General features: G+C 40.9%; 4 protein-coding genes across 7 annotated transcripts in view; 3 read left to right on the forward strand and 1 right to left on the reverse strand.

The window, feature by feature from the left end:
* glb1 (galactosidase, beta 1) overlaps window positions 1-3,365 on the forward strand; it is an 8,503-nt gene extending 5,138 nt beyond the window's left edge. The window contains exons 9-16 of one of the 2 annotated variants that reach the window (XM_040147460.1): window positions 1-12; window positions 130-242; window positions 425-499; window positions 683-772; window positions 917-1,030; window positions 1,373-1,504; window positions 2,013-2,098; window positions 3,006-3,184. The exon at window positions 1-12 is cut by the window's left edge and continues 29 nt beyond it. In XM_040147460.1, the coding sequence (XP_040003394.1) occupies window positions 1-12; window positions 130-242; window positions 425-499; window positions 683-772; window positions 917-1,030; window positions 1,373-1,504; window positions 2,013-2,098; window positions 3,006-3,069 (686 nt within the window). In that variant the 3' untranslated portion in view covers window positions 3,070-3,184. Of the gene's footprint in view, window positions 13-129; window positions 243-424; window positions 500-682; window positions 773-916; window positions 1,031-1,372; window positions 1,505-1,858; window positions 2,099-3,005 lie in introns of both variants that reach the window. The other variant, XM_040147459.1, reaches the window with a different exon arrangement.
* Window positions 3,366-4,409: 1,044 nt separating this feature from the next.
* On the forward strand, window positions 4,410-10,053 carry cldnd1b (claudin domain containing 1b). 3 transcript variants are annotated; one of them, XM_040146074.1, is made up of 6 exons: window positions 4,410-4,555; window positions 5,131-5,461; window positions 6,741-6,848; window positions 7,164-7,301; window positions 8,070-8,124; window positions 8,554-10,053. In XM_040146074.1, exons 2-6 carry the CDS (start codon window positions 5,176-5,178, stop codon window positions 8,870-8,872), a joined length of 906 nt encoding a protein of 301 aa, XP_040002008.1. In that variant the 5' UTR covers window positions 4,410-4,555; window positions 5,131-5,175; the 3' UTR covers window positions 8,873-10,053. The 3 variants fall into 3 exon arrangements, with proteins under 3 accessions (XP_040002008.1, XP_040002010.1, XP_040002011.1); XM_040146076.1 differs by having other exon boundaries at window positions 5,173-5,461; XM_040146077.1 differs by lacking the exon at window positions 8,070-8,124.
* Window positions 10,054-10,609: 556 nt separating this feature from the next.
* Window positions 10,610-16,807, reverse strand: LOC120800179 (N-acyl-aromatic-L-amino acid amidohydrolase (carboxylate-forming) B-like). Its single transcript, XM_040146073.1, has 7 exons — window positions 16,509-16,807; window positions 14,692-14,918; window positions 14,365-14,557; window positions 13,172-13,265; window positions 12,951-13,058; window positions 12,351-12,463; window positions 10,610-11,670 (listed from the first exon to the last, which is right to left on the reverse strand). The coding sequence occupies exons 2-7, from the start codon at window positions 14,916-14,918 to the stop codon at window positions 11,470-11,472; spliced, it is 936 nt and encodes a 311-aa protein (XP_040002007.1). The 5' UTR covers window positions 16,509-16,807; the 3' UTR covers window positions 10,610-11,469.
* Window positions 16,808-21,955: 5,148 nt separating this feature from the next.
* On the forward strand, window positions 21,956-27,668 carry tacr3l (tachykinin receptor 3-like). Its single transcript, XM_040147298.1, has 5 exons — window positions 21,956-22,323; window positions 23,263-23,451; window positions 23,681-23,831; window positions 27,152-27,348; window positions 27,446-27,668. Exons 1-5 carry the CDS (start codon window positions 21,956-21,958, stop codon window positions 27,666-27,668), a joined length of 1,128 nt encoding a protein of 375 aa, XP_040003232.1.
* Window positions 27,669-27,802: the final 134 nt, after the last annotated feature.

A 27,802-nucleotide genomic window follows, 5' to 3' on the forward strand; every position in this document is an offset into this window, starting at 1 on the left:
GATACTGGAACGGTGAGTGCACACGCACAGACTGGTTTGATTCTTCGTGACCCGCAGCAAAGCAGCTTTAGCCCTTGTTGTCGCCAAAACGTGACTCACCCTCTCCGATTTCCTCTTTAATACCCTCAGGTGCCAATGCACTGTATAGTCCGCAGCCCACGAGCTACGACTACGACGCCCCGCTCACAGAAGCAGGAGACCTCACAGAGAAGTACTTTGTCATCCGAGATGTGATCAAAATGGTGTGTCCGCTAGCATAAAGCTACACTTTTTTGCAGTCTCTACTTTTTGCCAGTAAGAGTAACCTCAACGGGTGTTATTAGTGTGCAAAACCAAAGAGTATAAAGCATTTAACCTCATTAAATCAGGTTTTTGAGTTTTCGTACATGTCATCTAGAAGAACTAATGTGTTTTCCCACAACAGTACCATAAGATACCGGAGGGACCAGTCCCGCCAACAACTCCAAAGTATGCGTATGGGGCTGTTGAGATGAAAAAGGTAGGTGCTGAGCTGACACTGTGTTTCCGTGAACTCCTGTCTGCATGTTAAGTTATTAAAGCCTTTTTAAAACTTGATCAGAGAATTAGATATTGTTTACTGCAACTCACCGATGACACTTTTTGGTCTCATGATTTAGAACATCGTGAATAAATGCTAAAAAGCAACTCTATCCCACCGCAGCTCCAGACGATATCAGACGCCTTAGAAGAACTGTCTTTCTCTGGCCCGGTCAAAAGCATGTATCCTCAGACTTTCACTGAACTCAATCAGGTGTCCTTTTATTGTGTTTGTGTTTTTTATGTAGTAAAAAAGCTCACTGTTGCTTTTTCTTCATCAAGTTTATCAGTAATAACCACTGATCTTTATTTATCTAATTGTTAATTTGTTTACATTTTTGCCCCCTCTGTCCGGTAGATGGTTGGTTATGTGCTCTATAGGACTATTCTACCTTTTACCTGCAGCACACCAACTCCACTGTCATCCCAACTGGACGGAGTCCACGACAGAGCGTATGTGTCCGTGGAAGGGGTGAGTCCGCCTTTGCACATGTGATTGTATACACAAGTGCACACACAGGCCTTCTTGATTTAATGCCACTGATTTTTTTTTGGCATTGCTCCTCACTAAGTCATTTCACAGTAAGACCGACCATTAAACCTAAACACATTGGCAGCAAAAACATGTCTTCGTAGCATCGTAATCATTTTACCGATTTTTAGACTGTTTTGTTTAGACAAAGTTCTTGTGTGGTTGATTTGTGTTTAGACAACACTGAACATTGAAAACACGAAGTGCCTCGTAGAAAAATGTGTTCTAAAAATGATACGCGTTTGAGGTCTGTCCACATAACCGTGCCGATTTCTTCTCAAGGTGGCTGTAGGGATTCTTGAAAGGAACAAAGCCTTAACTTTAAATGTGACCGGGAAGGCGGGCAGTCAGGTGGACATACTGGTGGAGAACATGGGCCGAATCAACTATGGAAAAGACATCAACGACTTCAAGGTTTGTTTGGTTTTTTTTTTTTTTTGTTTGGTTTTTTTTTTTTTTTGTTTGGTTTTTTTTCACCTACTTCAGAATTAGTTCGTGCTTTGAAATATTGTTGTATGGTTAAGTATCAGAAAGCTTTATTTGTGTTTAAATTTCTAAAAAACTAACACTAGATTCAAATACAACCTAAATATATTTTTTTTATACCTTAAATATATTATTCCGTGACATAAAACTCCATAACACTTCATGACAAGCTGGGATGTAGGTATGAATAAAAAAAGTATTAGAAGTAATTGGATTATTTACGAAATTACTGTTCACTTGGTTTGCGCTCCCTCTCTGCTCTTCCCCGTCTTCTTATCACAGGGTTTGGTGTCCAACATGACTTTGGGGGCGAACACGCTCACTGGCTGGACCATGTATAGTCTCAGTATTGATAAGGCAGTCAGCCAGGGCATCCTCTGGGAAAGAGAGCGCACATCCACAGACCCTCCTCACCCTGCTCCCCTCTCCCCTCCAGTCTTCTATTGGGGGACCTTCAGCATCCCTGATGGCATCCCAGACCTCCCTCAGGACACCTACATCAAACTGCCCAAATGGAGGAAGGCATGTAACCAATACAGATTATTTAGTTCGAATTGAGAACCTAACCGATTAATCGTTTAGGTTATTTATCAAGCAAAAATGCCAAACATTTGCCGAAATGACAACTGACTAAATCCAGGCCTTTTGACTTGGCTCACACACAATCTATGTCTGATAAAAGCCAAATCCAAGGGCCTCATACACACTAGATATATCTAAAGCAAACAACAATGATCTAACAAAGGTTGTGAAGTAGCATACAGGGGACTAAACAGTGATATTAACTGTGAGCGAATAAGAGTGATATTGCATTCAATCCATCCATCCCTCCATTCATAACCATGAATACCATGGTTACCCATAAACTATTGTTAATACTGAAATTGCAGTTAACAACTTAACATTTTTAACATAACCCTGCAAAATGTAACTGCTATTAGAGCTTTGCCGACCAGAAATTTCATTTAAGAATATAGAGACTACAGGATCATTGAAATTAAACTGTTTCACTATAGAATCACCACTGGCTGGGGGTTGTAGTTAAACTGCTTGTAAATTTACACTGTCCATCACTGCCTAAAATTTATTGGAAGATTACACAGAGCCCCGCCTTCCTGGTTTTCACTCACTCTCAGTGGTCCAGGATTAAAGCACATTAGATACCGGTGTATATGTATACAGCAGATATTGTCCAAGGGGTCTCACAAATGTGAATCCAACAACTTTCGCAATACAGCAATTTAAGCTTTTAATTGTAAAAAATTATCGACGGATTACCCAGTTATAGTGTGAATAAAAAACATGTTGTTTGAGTGCATCATTTACTCTTGTTTTGGTTGTGGTTTGGTCATTTAAAGAGACTTAAGATGTATTCTTAAAGCACATGGAAATCAATGAATGAATCCATCTCCAAATTTGTGTTTTTCAGGGCCAGGTCTGGATTAATGGCTTCAATTTGGGACGTTACTGGCCCGCGCGAGGCCCTCAGGTGACGCTTTTTGTTCCTGCCAACATCCTCAGCACAGTTGCACTCAACAATGTGACTGTCCTGGAGCTGGAAAAGGCTCCCTGCGGCTCGGGGCCGTGCACTGTGGAGTTCACTAACACCCCCATCCTGAACGCAACAGTCCCCTCTGGCTACAAACAGCGCTGGGGACTGTTTGCTAAAGAGGACTTGTTGTGATGATGAGGGAACTCGCTACTGTACAAAATGAATCAATTTGCACTGCTTGCTGATGTACAGTGCCAAATCGGCACTTGTAGTGTGAGGTGGATATATGTTTGATTTTTTTTTTTTTTTTTTTTTTAAATAATTTTCAAAAAATGTTTTGACGTCTATAACTGAATACATCTCTATGAAAAGTGAAAAAATTTGTTTTTTGCCAAATGTTATATTTTACTGTCCCATCAACGGTGGTTGTCTCTACCTCACTGATTCTTTTTCTCTTCACAAAGGGATTAGTGCCAATTAAAGCACTGCCAACCCATAGCGACCTATGTTTCAGAGAACGCTTATATTTTATGTGAAAAAAAATGTCAGGGAAATATTGTGTATTCTCATACAAACATAGATGCATTGTTGGACTGCTGATATGTATCTTATATTCATTTTTAGATTATTTTGCATACCACCTGTATGATTTAATGCTTGTCAAGTGTCTGACTTTCATTGCAAAAAAATAAAAATCAAAAAATATTTCATAATACTTCAATGATCCCCTTTCTTTGTGAAACGAGATGCTATGTATCACCTTATGAACTAATATGAATGGGGAGTAATCTTAATCACAGTGACACTTAAGTAGTTTAAGTCTTTTGACAAGATTTTTCTTAAATATAGTAATGGTGTCTGTGCTGTAATGCTCATATGTTGTCTTTGTTAGTGTATTTACTGGAAGATGAACACTTCATTTATTGTCCTTGCTTGTGAATTAATTAGCTTTATCATCCTGAGGGGAAAGAAGACAATACTCAGGATATTCTTCTAGACCTATTTGAGCTTTATTTTTCTTGTTTTGTAGATGGCAGCAATACTCTTAACATTCAGTTTACTGGAGACAAATGCATGGCAATACACATAATGGGAATGTTTGCATACAATTTTAACATCAGAGTCAATCCAACATTTAGAAACAGGTTTAGGAGAGAAAGGTCATCGTAAACAAAATAAGTCATTCTAACTTAAACAATGAAATAATAAGAAATATAGCCCGACTGGACTTTTGAGAATGAAACCAATATTGATATTTGAGAGTTTAGAAAATCTGATGCTATATCTTTAGCTTTATTAGACATCTGGTGGTACACACTCTGTACCAGGAGGTGGCGGTAATGGGCCTAATGAGCGGGTTCCCAACCGTCGATCAAACCCACGAAGAAGAAAACTACCAACATTGAAGAAGAGCGCGGGGGGCCTGCTGGAAGTATAACGAGCACAGCTATTCACAGCACTGTTAGGGCGATTTGTCCCGCAATGAGGTAAAAATAAATACACCTAATTAAATATTTAACGCTTAGTTCTCAGCTAAAGGTCTTGGTAATTATGCAGACAGCTCTAGCTAACTACGATTAGCGTCAGCTAGCTAGTAAAATGCTAACTTCGTCACAGCCGAGGAAGCTGTCTTAGTTATTATTAGCGGTATGAAACCGTTATAACATTTCTAAATAACTTAAAGTACCTTACCCTTGTCATTTGTGGCTACCAGTAAAGCTAACCAGGCAGCCAGATGGGATGTTCTACAGCATTTATTTACAAAGGAGCTAAACATCAATCCGTGTGTATCTTTGATCCTTCTTGGCAGGTTGTGGACGCCTCTGTGTTTGGGACGTGGCTCCAAATGCAGCACAAAATTAAAACGAGTAAATAAAGTACAATGCTAAGATACTGTGACATTGACATACTGATTGACATTAGTTAACAGACATGCCGTGGTGCCAAAACAGCAGGCATCAATATAGTTCCTAACCATACAATCCAGGCTTCTTTACACAGCAGGACTGAAAGCCAAGCTGCATTTGTATTTGTATTTTTTTTTTTTTTTATCAATTAGCAGTCCCCTTTGTAGACAGGCTCAAAACGAGCTGTTTTCCCCCAGACCATGGTAGATAATCGGTATGCCACAGCTCTGGTCATCGGGTCGGTACTGAGCCTGCTGGCCACAGTGTACCTGTCTGTGGCTGTGGGGACTCAGCAGTGGTACCAGTATAGCAGTCCGCCGGTGAAACAGGAGGGCGGCAACGCCTCCGAGCTCAGAGAGGAGTTCATCAATGGGGACTTTGACGAGAAGACCTACAGTGACACCATGTTCCGGCTGAACGGCACTCTGGGACTGTGGTGGAGGTGCATCCTGGTGCCCAGCCAGTCCCACTGGTTTAAAGAGCCAGGTATGACTTGATGTCCAAAATAGATGGAGAGTAAATAATTACTTCATCCTCAATCACACAGACCCTTTCAGCAGTTCCGTCATTATAAGCTCATGTTGTACAGACAGGCATTCCCCTTTCCCACTGCATTTTATTTGATATTCCAGATAAGATCAGAAAGTTGTAATGATACCAAATCTGTCTGGCTGAGTCACAGGGAAATTTGTAAAGCTCAAAGTTGATTCGTTGATTAATCAAGTCGTTGAGGGGCAGAATAATAATTGGCAACTCTTTTGATAATCGATTAATCATTTAGGAAAATTTCAAGCAAAAATAGTAAAAAAGATGCAACACAACCTAAGGTTCCAGCTTCGTAATTGGCAAGTTTTGCTGCTTCACTTTGTCATATATCAATCAATCGATTATATGACGATCAATATATCATCATATATCAATCAACGATCGATTAATCAAATGTAATGTAACATGGCAGCAATAAAAATTGGAGTCTTGTATATCTGTACTAAAGCACAAGATCGGGCAGAAAGATCACACAGAGTATGATGATTTAAGACTATGAAAAAAATGTTTTGCTAAACTTCAGAGGAATATTATGAACATTGTGCTTAAGTTGACTCCATCACATTAAGTGTCTTCCATTTGATAAAAATATTCAATAAGCGTATATGTAATTTTAAGTTGTAATACTGATACATTAGTAAGTGTCATTGTAATTCATATGTCAAGCTGATTATAGATAAAATAAATAGATGTGAATGTCAGTTTCTGGCTAATACAGTAAATGACACACCCAAAAATATCAAGGTACTTTATGGCATTAATGCAAAAATTCCAGAGATGAACTGTATTGGAACCGATGCTGACAGTACTAAGTGACGTGGGGCTAGATGTGACTGATGCATGTTAAATACAGTTTCTTTGTCAGTGCCATTATTGGCAGCTGACTCGATTTTTGATGCTACAACACCCCTGGTGCATTATGTTATCTTAATTATCGCTATATGATAGGTAGCAGATCGTTAGTCGGCATTCACAGAAACCCAAAATTCAGGTATGGGAATTGCAGTTTTGGTAGAGACAGTTGAGGGGCAGCACTACCTGCAACTGCAGTAAAGGAGATGGCTGCCTCAGTATAAATAATACAGCAAAATCTCTAGTGGTTTAGTTCTGTCGTCTCATGGTATACAGTATCTCATCATATTGCTCAGTCCAACATCATATCCTGTATATTAGTAAACGATTAAGCCAGGTCACTCGGATTTGTGCTCTCTGTCTTTAGATCCCAAGATGGAGACCCAGTGTGTGAGCTTCACTCTTCCTCAGCAGTTTATATCAAAGTACAAATACCCTGGAAACCCCAACAGTGAAGAAGATCTGCTGAGAACATGTAGGTCTACACTCTTGAGATTGTGTTTTAGTTTATCATGTCTCAGTTGTAACCCAGTTGCACCAGGCTTGAAGGCTAACACGTTTTTTTTTATTTATTTCTGTTTTTTATTTCTTTTTTTGTTTGTTTGCTTGAAGCGAATAAGTTTTTTAATTCACTCTCCAGCAAATGGTTGTTTACCTCAAACTGTGACCATCTTGCTCTGTTTACTTCCCTTTACTGTCTCTACATGCACCTGCCATCGTTGGACCATAGATGATGTTTTTGTAAGTGGATTTTAAGAGTTTATCCTGTTATTATTGTCTGTCTTTGCAGATCTCTGGAGATGCCAGTTCCTCTTGCCCTTGGTGTCTCTGGCCTTGGTGTTCCTCAGCGGCCTCATTGGGGTCTGCGCCTGCCTGTGCCGGAGCTTCACCCCCACCTTGGGTGTTGGGGTGCTCCATCTTCTCGCAGGTGAGGGAAATGTTGCGTATTACAAGCAACTTTGTGTTTGACTGACATGTCATGGTACCTGTCACGTCACGCCTAGGGTTCTGAATGGACTTTTGGGTTTAGGCCAAATGCTAACCACCATTTCAGCAGAGAGAGCAAAAATTAAGGGAAAGCGCAGAGGTTTATGCAAACATCAGCCATCACGATGAACTGTCAGTCAAGCAGACTTCTTTGCAAACATACAGTACCGTGTCAGATGGTGGAATCACCCGTAGGATGTGTTTAAGAAGCAGACAGAGAGGCATAGTTTTTGCTTTGTGTTCTTTAAAATAACTGCAGTTGACACAGGTCTGCTGACATTAAAACGTGTCCAGCTGGTTGTTATCTTTAAATGAACTTCAACTGGATGCACACACTACTAGGTCCAGTGCAAGACACGACCTTGTTGTAAAGCAGTTTGGCACCTGTAGCATTCACCTGGTGCATTGAACATGGTGTGGTGGGTGCGATGTGCCAACCGGGGGAGCAAATCTGATAAAATCTCAGCTTTTTTTGGAGTGGTGACACGTGCCAACGAAAGAACAGGTGGGACAGTGGCGTACCCTCACACGTCGACCGTGATAATCCAGGTCAAGACTGTGGGGTTTACGTAGAGAACAACTGGCGCCGGTGTTGCAAGCGTGGCTGTTCGCAGCAGTTAGAGATGCTTTTGTTTTCTGATGTGGTCGGAGGACACGCCATTCATTTTGAGTTCATTTTGAGCTTACCCCTGCCCTAACATGTGCCCAGCTGGTGATTATCAAACTTCAAACTACAGTGATGCTTCTGCTCTTCTGCTTGTGAGGTGAGTTTTTACTAAAACATCCTCACCAGATTGTTACTGATTAAACCGTTTTCCCTTTACTTTACCTAACTCGTAAAAACTTGGACGGTTTTCTCAATTTTCCAGACATTGCGATGTGCTGCTGTAATTTTAACTGTAAAAAGAACGCACAAAATAATATATAATAATTTCTTCTGACATTAGTTAGAGCGGTCTTCATTTTAAACGAGGTAGGGTGCCTCTGCTATGATGCAGTGTGTGAGTGAAGCACACACTTGTAGTAAATATTAAATTAGTTTGTATTTTAAAAGATAGATCTGGGAGTTTGACCCATCATCCAGCTGCAGTTGACTTTTTTAAACTGTGGTGTGTGTGTGTGTGTGTGCTGTTTGGACCCAACTGACACAACATACAGTATAAATTCATGCAGTTTCTACTTTCACTCATCAGGTCTGTGCTCTCTGGGCACCGTCTGCTGTTTCTTGGCGGGGGTGGATTTGCTCCACCAGAACTCCACACCACCAGAAGGGGTGGAGGGCTCGCTGGGCTGGTCCCTCTACCTGGCCCTCGTCTCCTTCCCTCTGCAGATGATGGCAGCTGCTTTGTTCCTGTGGGCGGCCAGGAGTCACCGCAAGAACTACACCCGCATGACTGCTTACAGGGTTGCATAAAAGAGAGAGACTACTCTAACAACAGTATATTGTATCTTAAAACAGCCTACTGGTCTGAGGACTTAATTACAAAACTTTTGTCTTATGAAAGGATGTGAATTGAATGAGGTGACTGTAACTCCTTCTCTTTAACAGTCTTTTATATAGAAAAAACAAATTACATGGTATCACAGATCTTAAGGCAGGAATAAACTAAACCAGACTGCAGCTAATCATCATAAGTGCTCATAAACTATACCTATAACTTTGAGTTGTGTTATCTCGCCTTTGTTTTTTTAGCATCTCCAGCCTGTATCTTATCCAAAGCATGTTTTTAATGTATTTTAACACCCAGATGTTAGGGATCATTTGTTATCTCCGGTTTTAACTGTGTCACTGTGCAGTACTTGATTGCCTTCTTTTCGGTTGCCATTGCTTCTAAAGCTGCTCACCCGTTGCCCTTAAATCAGCTATAAACGTGCACTGTCACAAATAACACACCCAAACTTATCGAAGTTGGGATATCTTTCTGTAATAGTGCATGAGAAATATTACATAAGACTATATTTTTGATTTTTGATGTTTTTTTGTTCTATTTTTCCATAATCTTAAATATCGAGCCTTTGCTGTGCATGCCTTTTAAATCGATGTTTCCATCATCTGTGGTACTTGATTTCTGTCTGTGGTATGTGTTTATTAAATGTCACTCACTAAAAATGTAACCACTCATCTTCCATTGTCGCCTGTGTTTATAAATCTAATATTTATTAAGGCAGTTCATTTGAATGTTAAAAAGACTGAATTGATTTGATGCCACTCGACCAAACCTGTGACCTCTTTGGTGCTGAAACATTAGAATTTAAATGTTACAGACTATACTACTGCCATTTTACATTCGCAATGATGGAATTTCACTATTTAAAACTGCTGTTTGTTAATCCCACGGTTAGTTCTCTGTTCCTTTAGAGCTCAGACTCAGGAGTTGGTGATACCCCAGAGTCAAGGAGACTTTGAATAACAGTTGAATTTGCAATATTTTCACTTGCAAGTGCAAACCATCCTGTATCTACATCTTTATACTTCACACTTGTCTGGAAAGTGAATTAATTTACTACTTTTTTGGGTCTCAAATTCCAAAATAACTAATTGTACCAGCACCAGAATACAAATTGTGATATCTTTGTATCACAGTGTTTTGTTACATGTCTGATATGTATACGCTATGGCTTTTGTAAATGTTTTTATCTATTCTGAAACACACTGTACTTGTTTCTGTATTAATAAATTCGACAGTTTCTGATTTCTGTAGTTGTGACATAATTTATTATGTTTTTATAAAAGTAAGTCCTCACAGTGATGATGTTTTTGCTATCAGTTTTTAGCCATGCTAGCAGTGTGGCAATGTCAGTTGGCTGGTCCTTTGCTTTGGTCCAGACTGAAATATCTCAACAACTGTTTCAGGGATTGCCCTGACATTTTGTACAGACATTCGTGCTTCCCAGAAGATAAATCTTAATGACTTTGGTATTCCTCTGACTTTTCCTGTAGCGCCACCGGCACATCAAGGCTTTCACTTATCCAGTGAAATATCTCCACATCTACTAGATGGAACCATGAAGCCCACATTTGTGGTTTTGCGTGAAATGTCTCGACAACTATTGAAAGGAATATGATGAAATTTTGTACAGACATTCTAATCCACTCAGAATGAATTATAATAACTTTGCTGACTTTATAGTTGTTGGTGGTTACTGGATTATGATCAATAACCTGAAAAACTAAAGACAACAGAAAGCTAGTACAATCACATTAGACTGAATGAAAATACAGATTGCAATCCCTTTTTTCCAAGTAAAAGCCTTGATTTGACCTATTTATGCAACAGCATCATACTGTGACATTATGTTCATTATATTAATATTTTTACACCATTGGAATAGTTTTACTTCTTTATGTTGATCCTTTAATTATTTGATGAAATGGAATAATGTTTATTTTCAGTTTATCGTCTGGACAGACCACTGCCAGGTTTACTCCATTGATATTAATTATCATCATTATCTAAATTATCATTATGAGTTTAACATGACAGACGAAATTAATACTTTTAATATGCCTTATTCTCTCTACTCTGTATAGGAGTGCCTGATCGTTTATTTCCTTTGACTGACAACCACATTTCTGTTGGAGACTGCGCAGGTCCATTAGAATTCCATTTCTGTAAAATGTTATGACCTTATAAAGATCAAAGTCAAGTTAAGTGAAAACACACCAGTTGTTTAAAATGATCGATTTTTCCATTTATTCAGTCATGGTGTTTTGCATTATTACCACAGTGCATAAAAGACCACCTACCCTAGAATAATTCATACTAGTAAGTATATAGGGGGTGGAGGATCATTACTCCAGCACCTGTGCAATACCATTCAGAGTACATCAACAACAACGTCTCTGGTGTTACACATGAGCTTATTCTTCAGCCTCACAGAGGTAGTGCTGTAGCTGCTTTATTGCATTAAATTACAAGGAAGTTATCCTGTCATTGTGTCCAGCAATTGCAGATTATTGCAACATCATTGCATACTTTTGTATTTTAGCTCATGAATCATTTGAGATGATTAAAAACATTATTATATATGTAGTGTGCATATTATACTACTTATAATACTATATAATTTAAAAGCTCTGCAATATATATTGGCCTTGTTCTGTCTCTCTACTCTTGGTCCTTCTTTACACTTATGGACGGGAAGGTCAGAGTGATCTTTCGAGCTAAATGGAAAGCAATCTTCTTCTCATAGTAGGCACATTCATTGATAAAGAAAGGGTAGAGTTCTTCTCCCTCATACTTCACCGTCTCCCCAGAAAATGACAGGAATATGGGGTCCCCTGGTTGGAGAAGCTTGAAGTCATTATCCTGGAAGAAGACGAGAACACTAACAGGTGAGTCATTATGCACCAGGGCAGCTTTTGAATGCAAATATGGCTTTTCACGTTTCCCAAAGCAGGTTCCTTGCTTCACGGATTTAAGCATGTAAAATGTGAAAATGGAATTACGTCATGTATTATTGTTTCAAGGGATAGTTCAACATTTTTGAACTATGCTTGTTTGCTTTCTTGCCAAGAGTTAAATGAGAAGCTTGATACGACTCTCATGTCCTTAAGGTAATATGAAGCTACCACCAGCAGCTGCTAAGCTTAGCACAGCATAAAAACTGAAAACGGGGTAAACAGCTAGCCTGAGTCTGTCCAAAGGTAACTGAATCCACCTACCAGCACCTCTAAAGCTCAGTAATGAATGTGTTATATCTCGTTTTTTAAATCTTGAACAGAAAAAAAAGTAAAAACAACAATTTGTAGTTTTACAGGAAGTTATTTTCTGGGGTTGAGTCCCTGACGACCTCAAGGTGACAACAAGACTCCAGGACTACAGCTGTTGGCTGTGGCTTCATATTTGGTGTACTGGCATAAGAGTGGTATCAATCTTCTCGTGTAAGTTTCGGCAAGAAAGCAAATAAGCACATTTCCCGAAACTGTCAAACTGTTTCTTTAAGTGAAGGCTTATGTGTGCACGCGTCTTTCCCAGATGTCCTATACCTGCAGCTGGGGGTGTATGGCAGCAGTAATCTCATTGTCCGTAGGATCCCTTGGGTAGTCTATGCTCTTCGTCAAAGTGTATGACTCCAATTCACCTCCTTCAAAAGTTCTTCCTGTTGGCAAAGGAGAGTGTGAGTAATAAGTGGTAATGTTGGTGTACTCTAGGAGGCTCACAGCTACAGAGTTATTGAGGTCATTTAAAAGGTGCAACCAAATTTCATTTTATCACTTATCACTTGTGGTATTTTGCCATGTATATAGTTGTGGTTCAATTCGGGCACGTTTTGAGATATTTGCTTCTTAGGTTTGTCCTGGGATGTTTGTTGTAGTGGGTTGGAGGCACAAATCTCAGAGGCAGATAGATCAAAACCTGGCTGAATAAAACCAAAATTATCTCCACGGCCAGTTACTGCTAGAGTTAAGTGATTTAGTAGATAAAACTTTATCCGTATAGCACTTTTCAAAACCATGGTAACAGAATGCTTCAGTTACAAAAAAGACGATTAAAAAGAATCTGAATCAGGAAGGCAAATTTTTGGTCACCTCAAGTCACCTCAAGTTTTGGTCACCTCAAATATCAGCGGTTGTTTTTTTTTTTACCAGAATTGAACAGCTGTAGCCATTCTATTGTGAGATCCACCGCCTCTTTCACCATGTTAAAGATATCAGCTCTGAGGACACCGTGGGGTTGAGGACCGACCTCGATTGCTGCAGAGAACAAGATAAAACAATTCCAAGATCCAACTCTTTAATCAATTCAGTAATCCAGTCAAAAGTCCTTACGTTTATGCAGACACACACTCAAATATACACACACTTACTGAAGCCACGTTTGCCCACTGACTCTAAGGAGTAAGCCTCAGAGACAGGTATATCCAGCTGGACTGCTCGCACAGGCACAGAGGTTATCTTGCTCTGAAAAACCAAAGTGTTTACAGCACATCACGCTTCAACACGGCCCTGAGAGTTTTAACATGGAATGTTTATACAGCTTTAGAGCGGAACTGAGTAAAGTGCAGATTATCTTGGACAACAGAACCGGATTTTCATTGACTTGAGACCATAAATTACATGATTGCAGTACAAACAACATAAAGAGTGCGATAATGACAATGAAGGGCCACAACGATGGCTTAAATAGAAGCAAATGAAAATTGGTCGGTCAGTCCAACACTCAGGTCCACCACACAATTTGTCCAGTACTTTGGTTTAAGACTAAATACCTGCAAAACTAACCACAGCTGGACTTTGTTTTGTGCTAATTGGCAAATGTTAGCATGCTAACCATGCTGACATGCTAAACTAAGATGGTGAACATGGTAAACATTATACCTGCTTAGCATCAGTGTGTCGATATTTTAACTGTGAGCAATGTTATGATGCTGACATTAGCCGTTAGCTCAAAGCACCACTGTGTAGCTTCACAGAGCTGCTAGCATGGCGGTAGACTTAGTCGTGTTTAACTGTTAAAAGTCCCGTTAAGTACATATCTTGTTCACAGTTCTTTAGTTTAGTTTAAAGGATCTTTATCAAAAATGCTTATGTGTCTGTGCAAAAAATGACTGTCTCATCGCATTGTTGAAACTCTCAAATATCGATAATGGTATCAGCCTCAAAACTCCAGTATCGGTCAGGCTATCATTCGTTGTGCTTGCATTCTAAAACAAAAACTTGATACTTGTCTCACAGACACTTGTCATTGCAGCGATTAGTCTGATTCTTATCAAAACCGTTATATCTTCTCACCGTGTTTGTAACAAAAAAGTTACTGTACAAATTGTGACATTTTGTGGACACTTTCCAATTACTAACTGGGATGTTCTTAATGTTGCATGAAAATGCAATTTAATTGAACGTATTTAAAATGAAAGATATGCTTTAAGAGACCTGCAGTTCCAGCACTTTATCCTCTACATTTGTTGTATTAAATCTTATTAAATCTAAATAAAAGCTGCATGTTAGGAAGTGACATTGTATCCATAAAATATTAGTCTTGATTCTTCGATGCTCGTACCTCTATGTATTTGTATATATGCAGGGTGACCCAGTCTAAGGAGTAAAAGATGAAGCAGAGGCCCATGTTGGCAGTGGTGTTGTGGAGATCGCAGAGCAGATCCACGGCCTCTTCACTTCCTTTGGCCCCAAGCTGAGCATTCAGCTCCTGGGCTCGCCTCAGCTCATAGGGTGTCAAATCTGTTATGGGGGCACTGGAATCCAGAAGATGTAATAAAGAGTTTTCTCACGCATGCATGTTCCTGTCTATCAGTTTTCAGTTTGACTTTAGAGGTAGTGGTATTGATGAGCTCTCTCTAAAGGTTTTCGTACCACTTTTTCACCTTACCTCAGCAACTCACTTGTGAAACAGCGGTTGAGATCTGTTTCTGTGTATCTTTTGCAGGCATCCACCGCACGGGGGTTTGATAGGACAGTGGTTATAGACACAGAGCCAGCCTTTTCTAGCTTCTGTTTCCGCAATTCTCTCACCATATACACCCCTGACATCTCATTTCCATGGGTGCCACCACAAATGGCTAAATGGGACAGCGGCAGGAAAGAGACGCACTCCATCTGTCGGCAGGAAAAAAGAGATTGTTAGGTGGTTCTTGTACTTTCTGTCTGTTGTGCATCACTTAAATATCTTGCATTTAACCTTTGAGCAAGCCAGCGAGTTTAAAATATTCTGCCATAACCTGTTTAAACCTGTCTGTTTAAAGGTAAACATGTTATACATAAACCAGACAGATGAGTGTAACCTGTGACTTGATGATGAGAACAGGTTCAGCACCTGCTCAGAAACCGGGGTGAAAAGTGCGAAAGTCTAGCTGGACGACACTCAGTGAGTCATTTAACTTAAAAAGTGACTGACTCAGTCTTAGACACATTAAAAGAGTTCACAGCAGATTTGTTAATCTCTAAACTGGCACTGTACACAGATATAAACATCATTTTCAGTCTCTGTTAATGGTTGCACAGATAACTTCCGGGACACATAGTTGTCCATTTACTGAAGAAGAGTTCAGTAAATAAGGTACGAGCTTTAGATGGTGCAACTCAAGGGAAAGATACAGATAACAACTATCCTGACTTTGGTTGATCGTTTGCCAGCGGAGGTCATAAATCTTAGGTGTTTCTTACGGTCATATCATTCAGAAAATAATCACTGGCCGGGACAAATAATTTTGTTGCCGTACAATCACTGCAGCCTAATTTTTGAGTGAGCATGTGCCACTGAGAAGAAAGGAACCCCCAAAGCCTCCTTTAAAAGCTGCTGCGCAACGATGACAATGATACACTTCAACTAAACATGACGGATGGGACAGAACTGGATACCTTAGTATTCCGTACCATTATTTATATATAATAATATATAATGATGAAATGCTGACTTATATTTATATAAATTCATATTATCTTTCTTTTCTGGATTTGGCCAATGAATTTAGCTACTTTCAGTTATTATAAGTTCTCCGTTTGTGATTCACTTCAAAGTTCAAAAGGTTAACCAAGTTAATGGTTGTTTTTTTTCAGCTCTTGGCCTGTAAATGGTTGTCAGTGGCTTCGTTTCTTCTCTCCCCAAGATTATTGGAGTGTAGTTTCATAAAAATTCAGAAAATATAAAGGGTGTTAAGGAAAAACCCCAAAGGCAAGCTAGAATTAAATTGTCTTCTTTCATACTTTTAGCAGCAGCCTGCCTCTTTGGATCCTCTTCCCAAACACTATTCAGCAGCAGAGAGTGTAATGTGATGGAATTGTTGTGTTTTCAGCAAACTTTGAAAAAGAAATAAAAAATTATAAAGCCTTAGTTTGTCCTCATCAAAAAGTTGTGTAAAAGTGAAAAAAAAAAAAAAAAAAACTACCAGATGAAACACATTAGTGGGCCTGTTTGTTAGAAAATGTGGCCTGGACACAGTTTCAAATTTAGACTGTCCAAAGTACAGCAGGGTGCCTCACTACTGAGGTTGATCACACACTCACATACAAACAAATGAATAAGAAAATAAGATTTTTACAGGGTATCTGTCACTATCTTGCACATGAGCAAAGTGTGGTGCCGCACTGCTCAAGTTACATGACCAGCGCCGTGAGCAAAACATTAACGTGTCAATCAATTCCACCATCAAAATGTGCAAGAAACAATCCTGAAGGCTGCTGTCTTACCTGTCTGTCAAAACTTGTCCCTGTTCAGCACCGGCTGAACTTCAGAAACCTTTGAACTCAGAGGGGAAGGCGAATGAGGACAGAGTTTCATAACCTGCGAGCAAAGCAACTGAGGCACTCCAAAACCTGCTTTCTAGTTATAAACCTTTCGCACGCACAGGAAATGCAAAGTCACGCACAAATCAGAGAGAATACAGATGCAGGCTGTCTGGATCTACATCCGGCCTTCCCACTCCCTCGTGTTTCTTACACTTTCCTTTGACCCTCCTCTTTCTGTTTCTTCGGATCAAATTTCAAGCCATAAGACATTTTGTGATGTAACAGGAACTCCCTCTCTGTTGTTTTCTAACAAACCAGCAGGAGCCGCTCTCAGTGCTCCATGGGCTGTGGTGCAATTTTGAGGCGTCACAACAACTGTAACAGCAACAGCAACGACAACAAGTTGCTTCACTGATACTAAGCACGAGCCTCTGTCAATAGACATGACTGATTCAAAGAAGCTGCACTGGAACAATAAATAAATTCCCAAGAGCTTCAGTAAAATAGAAGTAACAGATTTATCTTAGAATAATTATTAATAAAGATCAGTCGTTGTAGTCTATTAATTATGGGAGCCTTTAGGCAGGATTGGGATTCATGTTTTGGTGACTGAAGGAAAAAATAAGGTGCTAATTTTAAATCCGGTCAAAGATCTGAAAAGTGCAGCCGGGGAAGATGTTTGTAGCAAGAAGGGAGTGGCATCTTGACACTGTAATTACAGTTTCATATTCACAGAGAAGTGAAAAATCCATGCACCCTTTTTACACAAGCGCAACTGGTGTAAATGTATGTGTACCACAAGTAAGTCTAAGAGCAGTTTGAGTGTTTAAATTGTGAGCAGCAACCCCGCAATTGTTTACATTCACTTTGACTTTGTTAGTTCATTATTGAATTAATGTTCCTATCAGATTCATTGAAATATGTTGTACACGCACATAACCTTTATTGCTCTAAGTAAGTCCAGTTGCAAAGGAGACCTGGACAAAACATCACAAACATTTATAATCTATGTTCTCTCTTGGTGCTCACCCCTGTACTGCGACAACATAGTTGACAAGCGTCGGTATATTTTCACCTCATCTCATTACATCAGAATTCTCTCTCTTACTCATCTCCCATGATCCGGTGCTGCGGTTCCCAACCTTTTTCCCCTTGTGACCTTTTAAAGTAAAGCCCCCCTCATCACAGGTGTCAGAAGTCTGTGAGTTACATCACTTCAGCTCTAAACGTCTCGGATTATGTCATTTTAATAAAGGTTCAAGGCTTCAAGATTAAAACTATCCAATATTTCACATTAACAAAAAAAACAAAGCTTAGAAACTAGTCCAAAACAATGAATTTAAAATTGTGTAGCAGAATTTTATTTATTGTCTTTTATGCTGTCACACCCCCCTCATGCATCATGTGACCCACTAGAGGGTTCCTGAACCCTAGTTTGGGAATCAATAATCTAGTAAATGTTAAAATGTTAATTACCGCACATCTTTCATGTCTCTCCCTTCCACATAAGCCTTCCTGTCGCTTCCATTTCTCTCTCTCTCTCCCTCTCTCAAGAGGACTCCTAAACTCCATTTAGACATGTAATCCAATCGGATTAGTCACTTAATCGTAAACCGCTTCCTCTCATTCGTTCACTCTGCTTCTCAGTCTCTCAGCCTCTCCTTCCTTCGGTCCAGTTCAATTTGTTTTAATTAATTTTAACTTTCACTACGATTCCTCCTGAGGAATAAGAAATAAACTGGAAAACACATTATGGACAGGACAAGGGAGCTTTGTGAAACTGCACATTCACAGCCACATAAACAAACTGACACAGGTCTGAACTTCTTTACGGTGCAAAGATAAAGTATGACACCAGACAAAAGAGAATTTTGAGAGCTAAACTTCCTTCAGTGTTATAACTGAAATATCTTGTGTTATTCCAGTGGTTTCCAAGCTAGGGGTCGCGCCACAAGATAAATCCGAGGGGTCATGAGATGATTAAGAGAAGAGGGTTGTTATTCAAGGGGAAAATGTCTCTCTGGTGGAACTGCTAACTGCTCATACACATCTGAAATCATCACTTCTGACAGAAAGGCCCAAAAGAGACACTTTGCCTCTGAAATGTAGTGAAGTAGGAGGATTAAGGAACAGAAAATATAAATACTCAGCTAAAGTGCAAGTACCTCAAAACTGTCCCGAAGTACAGTACTTGAGTAATTGTACTTAGTTACTTTCCACCACTGATGCTGTGAAAGTGATCTTGTGTTGTGAGGTGTCTTTCTGCCTTTGCATCGATGTTTCACACAAAACCACCTGGCTCAGGACTAAATAACTACACTTGTTTCAAACTGATGAAGAATGAGTTTATATTGGTTTACTGCTGTTGTAATTATATGGCCACCTGACTGCAGGACCCAATGATATCACATGGAAAGATTAGACGTCGTTTCCCCTCTGCCTGTTGACATTTTGGGACTTGCCGTCAACTTTACAGACCGGCCGGCCATAAGGGATTGCATGCCAATCTGATTGGCATCTCACTGTGGGGGAAAGGTTTTTTCGCATGCAACAGTAAAACAGTGCCAGTGTGAAACTTTTGCTGCCGATGAGCTGACAGAGGACGAGACAAACCATCCAGTCGAGCAGCATCGGGGCCCTGGAGAGCTTTGTTGCTTGTTTAGTCACAACTACATTTCCAGTGAACATATGTCATGCAGATGGCAAAACGTGGATAGAATCTAAACAGTCATATCTAGTTTGTCCTTTCAGGAACAGACAAAATGTCATTTCTCTATGTTCATACACAGTTAATAGTCTTATTTCGGCCTTTACGGGTTTACTTTTCTCCACAGGATTGTGTTAGACTGCACTGCACTACTGTATCAAACCCCTCCTGTCAGTCAATTTCACTGTTATTTGCTTTGCACAGATCGTCCTATGTCACACAGATCAGACACCAGGCAAAGAGACGCACTCATTGCCCCTGCTGTTACCCCCCCCCAACTGTAATTAAATTATACCTAAATTATTCATTTGAAATCTTGGAAAATCATTTTGCATCATCCGTTACTTAATAGCTTGTGACCTTTTCAGTACGGAGGACAGGGTGTGTTTGGCAGAGGATCGAACAGTGACATTTGAGATAGGGAGTGGCCTAAAAGAGTTGCCCTCTGGGGGATGAGGTCTTGCTGAGAGGAATCAGACTTTTTGACCCTCCTGTGGTCTCAGTCCCAGTGTGCACGGCTTGCAAGGTTTGTGTGCTCGAAAGAGATTGACCCAAAAACTCAGAATCTATCAGTCTACTCCCATGTCCACAGGATGTGGTTTTATTGCCGGGGATGCCAAACTATTCAGGCCAGAACTGACCGTAAAACAACACGTTGAACAATGCAGCTCGTAAAAAACAAGGACAGCAGGGGTCACTATAAGAAAACTGGCAGCAGGAGTAAAAGACACTAATCGGGTATTTTCTCTGTGAGGCAGATTCCTTCGCCGGCTTCCCTCTGGATTATGACACTGCTGAAATCGGATTTGGGATCTTTGTGGTACACTGATTTTTCAGTGAGGAGAGCACTTTATTCCTCTGGAATCCAGACTGATTTTGGTTCATTTTCGGCACATTCCCTTTTTGTCTTTGCATGGCAGCTTTTAAGGTGTCCTTAGCCTACGTGCACGTTGTGTGTTTTTATTCAGCCCTCACTCAGTTATTAGTCTGACTTCTCACTTTGTCAAAAATATGATTATAAAATAGTTCAAGTTCCAAAATCTTTTTTCACTATTTACACACACAAATACAGCAGGAAAACTTAAGGATTATGTCTGTAAATCACTGAAAATATTAATAATGAACAGTCTTAAAAAATTCCTTCCAAAAATGCTACATGGCCTTCAGAAATAACTGACTTTCAACTGGTTTTCTCACCTTGTCTCTACATGATATATAGATAAACTTAAGTTACTGTAAATAAAGCAAAGAGTTAACAACAAATAAAATGATTTCAGTTAATATAAGTAAGCCGAGCTGAGCAGAGTAAGCTGAAAAGGTGAATATTAACATGCTTTGTACTATATGTGTAACTGTGCAAAGCTATAAATTAACTGTAAGCAAAAGTGTCCTACCACATGCAGGGGGCCAGAGCCACGATTTTAGAAATCCTTAGGTCCAGAGTCCCCCTGATTGCACTCTTAAAAACCAAAAAGATGGTATCTACATGTTTTATTGAGTCGGTTAAATTTTGAGTTACACTCGCTGTAAATCCGAAGGTGTTTCAAAGGCTTTTCCACGCTGCAGAATACAATTCTGTGGGGAAATGTGTCCATCCTTTTGTTGGCCTACAAGTGGTCTAATAAACACACAGCCCTGCCCACAAGTCAAGCATGTGCATATTCAGACATCCAGGCAAAACTTTAAATTACGAGAGTTTTTATTTTATTTTTATTTCCCAATTGTTTTCCTAATTGCTGCGTCGTTTCGGTCACTGCTCTTGTGTCATCGTGTTGTGACCAAGATAAAATATGTTTTCTATTCAAACCGAGCCGGCCGCGGTGATCCGGCAGTGGAGGGATGCAGCATTCTTTGCGCGAAAAAGTTTTCTTTTTTGTGCCTCACAGTCCTGCTTTTTTAACCAGTAGCCTGGATCGTCAGTCAGCCTTGGCACAATCGTAACCCCTTGTCATGAGTCACTTCGGGCCTCAGAGAGAAAATAGATTCTGGACATTCCATAGAAAAGTCTAGACGATTTTGAATGTGGGACACGAGGAGGCCTCAGTATATTAGGGATTTTTTTGTCCTAAACTTTACACTGAAAAACATTTAGAAATGATGAGCAAACGACTTTTCCTTATGTCCAACACTTAAGGGCCTCACTTGATCGGTTTTTACTGGGATTATGCTTTCGCGATACAGACCAACCTCCATAAAGTCCTGAAACTATAAGATCTTCCTCTCATGTCACAGCTATTAAGGATGAACCGTATCACACTCGGACTGATCGAAAGGCAATGCAGGACATTGTCCATGCAGTTTCATCTCTTTGGATTGGAAAAGGTCGGACATTCACCGGAGTTTTGAAGTCAAACTCGTAATCAGAAGTGGACCCGTAGGCAAATGCTCTCACGGGCTGGACAGGTAACCGCGATACACACCTGTCGACCAGGTTCTGTTTTATAATAGCTGATATCAGCGGGGCAGCGTTTGGTCATGTTTATCTGACCAGTGGCGGTGCCCCGGTGGCTTTTTATTCTCCCCCTGCATCTGTGTGAGCGGTGGCAGGGAGTGGCTGCACCAGCACCACTCGCCCTGTCTCCCTGGTCACATGTCAACGCTCTTGCGCGCCCGTTGCCCATCAGAGGGGCCAGAGCGCTTGATGTCGCCCTCCAGGAGCGGACTGGCAGGAAGGGACCCGACCCGAGAAGAGACTTGAGGAATGGCCTCTGGACAGGAGGGATCCAATTCGAGCGGGAATCTGACCAACCAGTTCATGCAGCCGGCGTGGCGCATCGCGCTGTGGTCGGTGGCTTACAGCGCCGTGCTCGCGGTGGCCGTCTGCGGGAACCTGGTGGTGATTTGGATCATTCTGGCGCACAGGCGGATGAGGACCGTGACCAACTATTTCCTGCTGAACTTGGCCTTCTCTGACGTCTCCATGGCTGCTTTCAACACGCTCATCAACTTCATCTACGCGGTTCATGGAGAGTGGTACTTCGGAGAGGTGTACTGCAGGTTTCACAACTTCTTCCCGGTCGCCGCCGTGTTCGCCAGCATCTACTCCATGACGGCGATAGCCACCGACAGGTGGGAGAGTTCATATCACACAGTAGGCATCGAAGTGTTTTTAGAAAGCCCCCCCCCCCCCCCACTATAATGTGTCAATAATTCTGTTTTTTTTTTTTTCTTTCGATGGAAGCCTGTGTGCCCCCTTTCACACGACTTCAAATACAACTTACCTTCCACAATAACTTGGCTCATTTACTCAGAAACTTTGGGTCCGTTTATTTCGCGTATCTAAAGACAGCCTGCATCAAATGTTTGACGGTTTGGGCCATGTTTCAGTCAAAGGCTGCTGCGGGACTGGGAATGAGAAATGAAGGATTTGTGACATCTGTGCTCGTGGAGGGATTAGTTGCACATATACAGCGCGTGTAATCACCTCAATTATTGCATACTGGAAAAAGTTTCACTTTCTTATTTTCTGATGTTTTTATGTTTTTCTTTAAATATGGAGAAGTATTCAGTTGTAAAAACGGCAAACCTGAACCAAATGCATCATTTTAAAATCGTGGAAATCAGTGATCTCACTTTATCAGCCACCATCAGCTTAATAAAAAGTGACAACTAGTGTGCTAAGGAGCATCCATGACTAAGATGCCTGAGCACATTTGACTTAAAAAAATAGCTTAGTAGGAATCAGTAATGATAAGGATGTTTAATGGATTTTTTTCAGTGCTGTGATTTCAAAAGATGGTGGGACGTGTTCTTAAACCACTGACCCATTTTATTGAACAGCTCTGAATTTGTCTTTAAACAGATATTGGTCTGGCAGATGTAAAGAGTGAGTCACAGTGACCTATTCTGCAGAATGCAAGCTGTGATGATGGACGTGTCTGTAATTCCCCGTGCTCGTGTTCCGGGACTGCATCAAGCACAACAAGCAGAAACTGCTATTTTTGTAATGTCCGCATTTGCCTGCCCTAAGTCACAGCTCATGACAGTGTTGCGACCTCTGCCCTGTAGGTACATGGCCATCGTCCACCCTCTGAAGCCTCGTCTGTCAGCCAAAGCCACCACGGGAGTTATCGTCTGTATCTGGAGTCTGGCTGTGGTTCTGGCCTTCCCTCTCTGCTACTTCTCCACAACCGTACAGCTGTCCCGCAGGACAGTCTGCTACGTGGCCTGGCCCCGCAAGGACAGCGACCACTTCATGTGAGAACGCGGACATGCTGACAACCCCCTTTGTTCTAGCTCATGTCAGGCTTCATCGTCATTATCATGGCAAAGCTGGGATATAATCTTGTTTCTTACATTTATATTTCTTTGTGCATCCTCCGATTGTGTCTATCCTAAACTCCAGATGTGTCAGTGTTCACCCTCTCTTCATCCTGCTCGTCATTACATTAAAATATACTGGTGATTTGTTTCCTCACTTGCGCAGGTATCATATCATAGTGGCAGTTCTTGTCTACGTGCTGCCTTTGGTGGTGATGGGCATCACTTACACCATTGTGGGATTGAAACTGTGGGGAGGGGAGATCCCTGGAGACACATCTGATAACTATCACGGACAGCTCAGAGCCAAACGGAAGGTAAACACTACATTTTTTTTTAATGTATTTACACTTTATGTATTAATTTAGTTTTGAGTTTTTGGAGTGGAAGCATACAGGTGTAATTGTAACTAGATTGTGCTAACATGTACATAATGTTTTGCCTCAAATATTAAGTATGAAACAAGTTAAGTTTCCTGCTGTATACCTGGTGGATATAACAATATTTTCCGATTTACCTGGTAGTCTACCAAGACAGTTTTTACTTGTCCGAGGACAGCCTTTGCAGATATGCTGCTGGGACCGAGTATAAGTGTGACAAAACATGTAAGGTGATCAAAGACTGAGGTTCAAGCACCTTTGTTGGAAAGAATCTGCCCGCTGAGAAAAAGGAATGTAGGACGAGTAGATCAAGAATGTTACAGAAAAGACCAACTTCGGTAGGTTGAATGTAACAGAGGCTTACTCAGAAACAGTTTTCAAGTTGGCTCCCTTGCATTATAATCTCCCAGCAGCAGGGGCACCAGTCCACAACAGTGATAAGGCTCCTTATGCTGAGAATGCCCCTTGCTGTTCGGGGAGGAAGCAAAACACATTGCAACTAAAACCAAAGTGATCATTAGTGTGATAAACCGTGTGGACGACTCACACCTTAGATCAGTAAAATGCGTCATGCAGAGCTGCAAAGCACATTAGTTCAGGACTGTGAAGGGAATTCACACTTAATTATCCGAACACCACCGAGCAAACAAATCAGTGATAGTGCACTTTATGTAGTCATGCTCCAATACAGGCTTTTGCAACGCACAACTTGTTGTTTATTTCAGTTGCAGCCTAGAAGAGGAGAAAAGCATCCAGAGGCACTTGTTTTACTGTAGTTCGGCATCATCAGCCAGACTACACAGTGTGCTTTGCAGCGGCGAGTGTGAGGGCTGGGTTAAACAGGGATTAAGGTCATCACATCTGTCATGACGAGCGTCTATCGAGACAGCTCTGGGATTAACGTCGAAGAATACGATTTATCGGGAAATATCAAATACTGCAGGTTCAGATGTCAGATTATTCAGGGACGGCAAAAGGGTTAGTCTGCGGAAGTATTCAGGGACAAGGGATGTTACGGATGGAAAAAAATAATAAGTATGAAAATAACTTCTTAATCTGTGGACTGCAGGCAACTATTTTGTCATTGACCAAATTACACTGATCAATTTCAACTTAATTAAACTCTTATTTATCCTGCAAACTGAGGGAGATGGAAAAAAAATGTAAACTTCAAAATATAATTTTAGAATAGACCCCCCCTTTTCTTTTTTTCTTTTTTTTGGTGACACAAACACACACACACACACACACATTCAGTACACGGTAATAGAGACAGCGACAGGTGCAGGTTTGCCATTTACAATCTTTTAGATGGCTTCATAGAAAAAAAAAAATCCCCGGAGGCTCAGATTAATGGCAAAAATTGAGCCGAGGAAGATAAACTAGATTTATAAATGTCAGGAAACAAAGCTACAAGACAAAAGCTGACGATGACAAGATCCCATCTGGACTGGAGATAAGAGGAAGTCACTCTCACACACAGTCTCGCACATGAACTTCTGCTGATGGCGTAAAAGTCACCTGCTCCTTTTGACCTCCCAAAGCCCTGCATTGTGCTGTAGCACCCGGAAGAGTTCTCTCATCTGTCCCACCTGGAACCTGCTGGGTCGGGTGCGTCATCACTGACCTTTCCCTCTCTTCATATGGCAGCCATCCTGGACTCTTTTAATGGAGACGTCACTGTGATCAGAATGAAGGGAAACAGACAACAAACTCGCTGCTTCAGGGAAAATGTGCACATAAAGAGCTGCCATGGCTTCCAACATCCCAAATCACAGTGAAATTGCGTATTACAGAGTGTGGTGCGTCATTAATTAGATGTTTCACCAGTTTTGGAGAATGGTGAGGCGGGACACGATGTAGGGAGGAATTTTACAAGTCCGTAGAAATAAGAAAAGAAAAAAACATATACTTTTTTTATTTACAAAGTATCAAATGACCCTTGTAGTGACAAACCCACAGAGAATTATCACCTGACTCTGCAGCTCCTCTCGTTTCTGCATCTGTCAGCTCAGTGTTGTGGTTTTACATCCTGTAAAATTCTTGTTCTTCTTGCTCGCTCTGTTGTCTGAAACAGAGACGGGAAAACATCTAAACGAGAGCAACTGTATAGTGAATCCAGTCTATGTGATCACAGAGCAGGAGGACACTGACCGCAGATGTAACAGGCTGTCCCCTGGCACAGTAACTAATGTGTGTAGCCTAGTCACAGGCAGCGGCTGTGTGGCAGCGAAGTCAAGAAGACAGCTATCCATCATCTGTAATTTTATTACACACTAGTTGTCATTAACCTGTATTTATGTTGATTTATCAGATGTCGTCGCAACCATATAACAAAATAATGATTTGGTTATCTGGGCTGTCTGTCCATATTGTTCAGGTGCTTCACTGTGAACAGAAGTCTGTACTAAATTGAGCCGGAAACTCAAAAATAGCATTCTAGAAATTGGACTGCTCAATCTAGACGTCGTCTCAGTCTCGCCACTCTCGTCGACCTTATTTTAAGCCGCAGCAGGATCAAGCAGCCACCAGACAAAGTTTTCAGCCAGCTTTTGGACATAGTGCAGCTAAAGACCCAGATATTTTCAGGCGAGGCCAAAAACAGAGGAGAGTGAACATTGGACTTACATTCATCAGGTGGTCACAAGCACGACTCCAAAGGACTACTCGTGTTTCTCTGTATCTGCCAGAAGTGTAAACAGGCAACTGCTTGCTAACAAGTTCCCCATGCCTAAATTCAATTCACTGAATGCAGCTTTAATAAAGGAGGAGCTATGGCTATGGTATGGCTCTAGTTATCTTATGAAAGTGGTTTTCTGTCATGCAACATGGGCAAGCTAGGTGGGAAGGCTTTTTAAAATGTTTGTTGTGACGGTAAGACAAGCCTTAATATGACAGAAGATTTTATGTTGTCTGTAAAGATGTGATGTATCTCCCCACGAGACACACAGACAGTGCTGCCCGCGAGCGAACAAACACAATCAATGCGATTCTGGTTCATCGGTTTATTTTACTGGCAATTGAGTTGACCCCCTTAGGGAAGATACTCACGAAAAAAAAAAAAACAAGACGGAGAGAAAGTGTCTGTATAATCTTGGTACTTAATCCTCTGATGATTGAAGATTCCTCATTGTCTTATAGCTATGTTGAGGATGATACGTCTTCATGTTGTGAGCTCCTCCTGCATTTATTATTTTGATTGTGGCTGTTTTGAATATAATATAAGATCAGAGCCTTTCTCTCTTTTTCCCTTTCAGGTGGTGAAGATGATGATCATCGTAGTGGTGACCTTTGCCCTCTGCTGGCTGCCCTATCACGTCTACTTCATTGTGATGGCTCTCAACATGCGTCTGAGCAAATGGAAGTACATCCAGCAGGTTTACCTCGCAGTGCTGTGGCTGGCAATGAGCTCCACCATGTACAACCCAGTCATCTACTGCTGCCTCAACAGCAGGTGAGCACAAATACGCCACAACCCAAAAAACACATATGTAAGTCCTGTATATGTGCATAACAGTATAATTAGACGTCAGGGTTTGGTTTGGGTGCAGGTTCCGGGCCGGTTTCAAGCTGGTTTTCCGCTGGTGTCCCTTTATCCGGGTCTCGAGCTACGATGAGCTAGAGCTCCAAAATAAAAGACTTCGACCAGGTCATCAGAGCAGCATGTGCACCCTCTCTCGGGTCGACACCAGCATCCTCAGCAAAGACAGGAGCACCTGTTCTCGTGGAAACAGGTCAAGACTCAACTCTGAACCCAATAACAAAGACAGTTAGTTGTCTCCACTGGACACACTCCAGGTGAATGCTCACTGGGTTTTTTGATACATTATTTTGAGTTGACAAATGCTGATTGGATTGTTTTAGTTATAGAGCTGTTTTAGAACTTATAGAGCTGATTAAATATTAAT

This window comes from Xiphias gladius, chromosome 15 (assembly GCF_016859285.1).
Source record: "Xiphias gladius isolate SHS-SW01 ecotype Sanya breed wild chromosome 15, ASM1685928v1, whole genome shotgun sequence".
NCBI lineage: Eukaryota > Metazoa > Chordata > Actinopteri > Istiophoriformes > Xiphiidae > Xiphias > Xiphias gladius.

Excerpts from the sequence above, each read along its gene's own strand:
- cldnd1b (XM_040146074.1), top strand. The coding sequence starts at position 5,176 with ATGGTAGATAATCGGTATGCCACAGCTCTGGTCATCGGGTCGGTACTG. Across the intron at positions 6,849-7,163 it reads AGAAGATCTGCTGAGAACAT|ATCTCTGGAGATGCCAGTTC; the intron begins GTAGGTCTACAC and ends CTGTCTTTGCAG. Across the intron at positions 7,302-8,069 it reads GGTGCTCCATCTTCTCGCAG|CTGGTGATTATCAAACTTCA; the intron begins GTGAGGGAAATG and ends ACATGTGCCCAG.
- LOC120800179 (XM_040146073.1), bottom strand. The coding sequence starts at position 14,918 with ATGGAGTGCGTCTCTTTCCTGCCGCTGTCCCATTTAGCCATTTGTGGT. Across the intron at positions 13,059-13,171 it reads AGTGGGCAAACGTGGCTTCA|CAATCGAGGTCGGTCCTCAA; the intron begins GTAAGTGTGTGT and ends TGTTCTCTGCAG. Across the intron at positions 12,464-12,950 it reads GCTACAGCTGTTCAATTCTG|GAAGAACTTTTGAAGGAGGT; the intron begins GTAAAAAAAAAA and ends CTTTGCCAACAG.
- tacr3l (XM_040147298.1), top strand. The coding sequence starts at position 21,956 with ATGGCCTCTGGACAGGAGGGATCCAATTCGAGCGGGAATCTGACCAAC. Across the intron at positions 23,452-23,680 it reads AAGGACAGCGACCACTTCAT|GTATCATATCATAGTGGCAG; the intron begins GTGAGAACGCGG and ends TCACTTGCGCAG. Across the intron at positions 27,349-27,445 it reads TACTGCTGCCTCAACAGCAG|GTTCCGGGCCGGTTTCAAGC; the intron begins GTGAGCACAAAT and ends GTTTGGGTGCAG.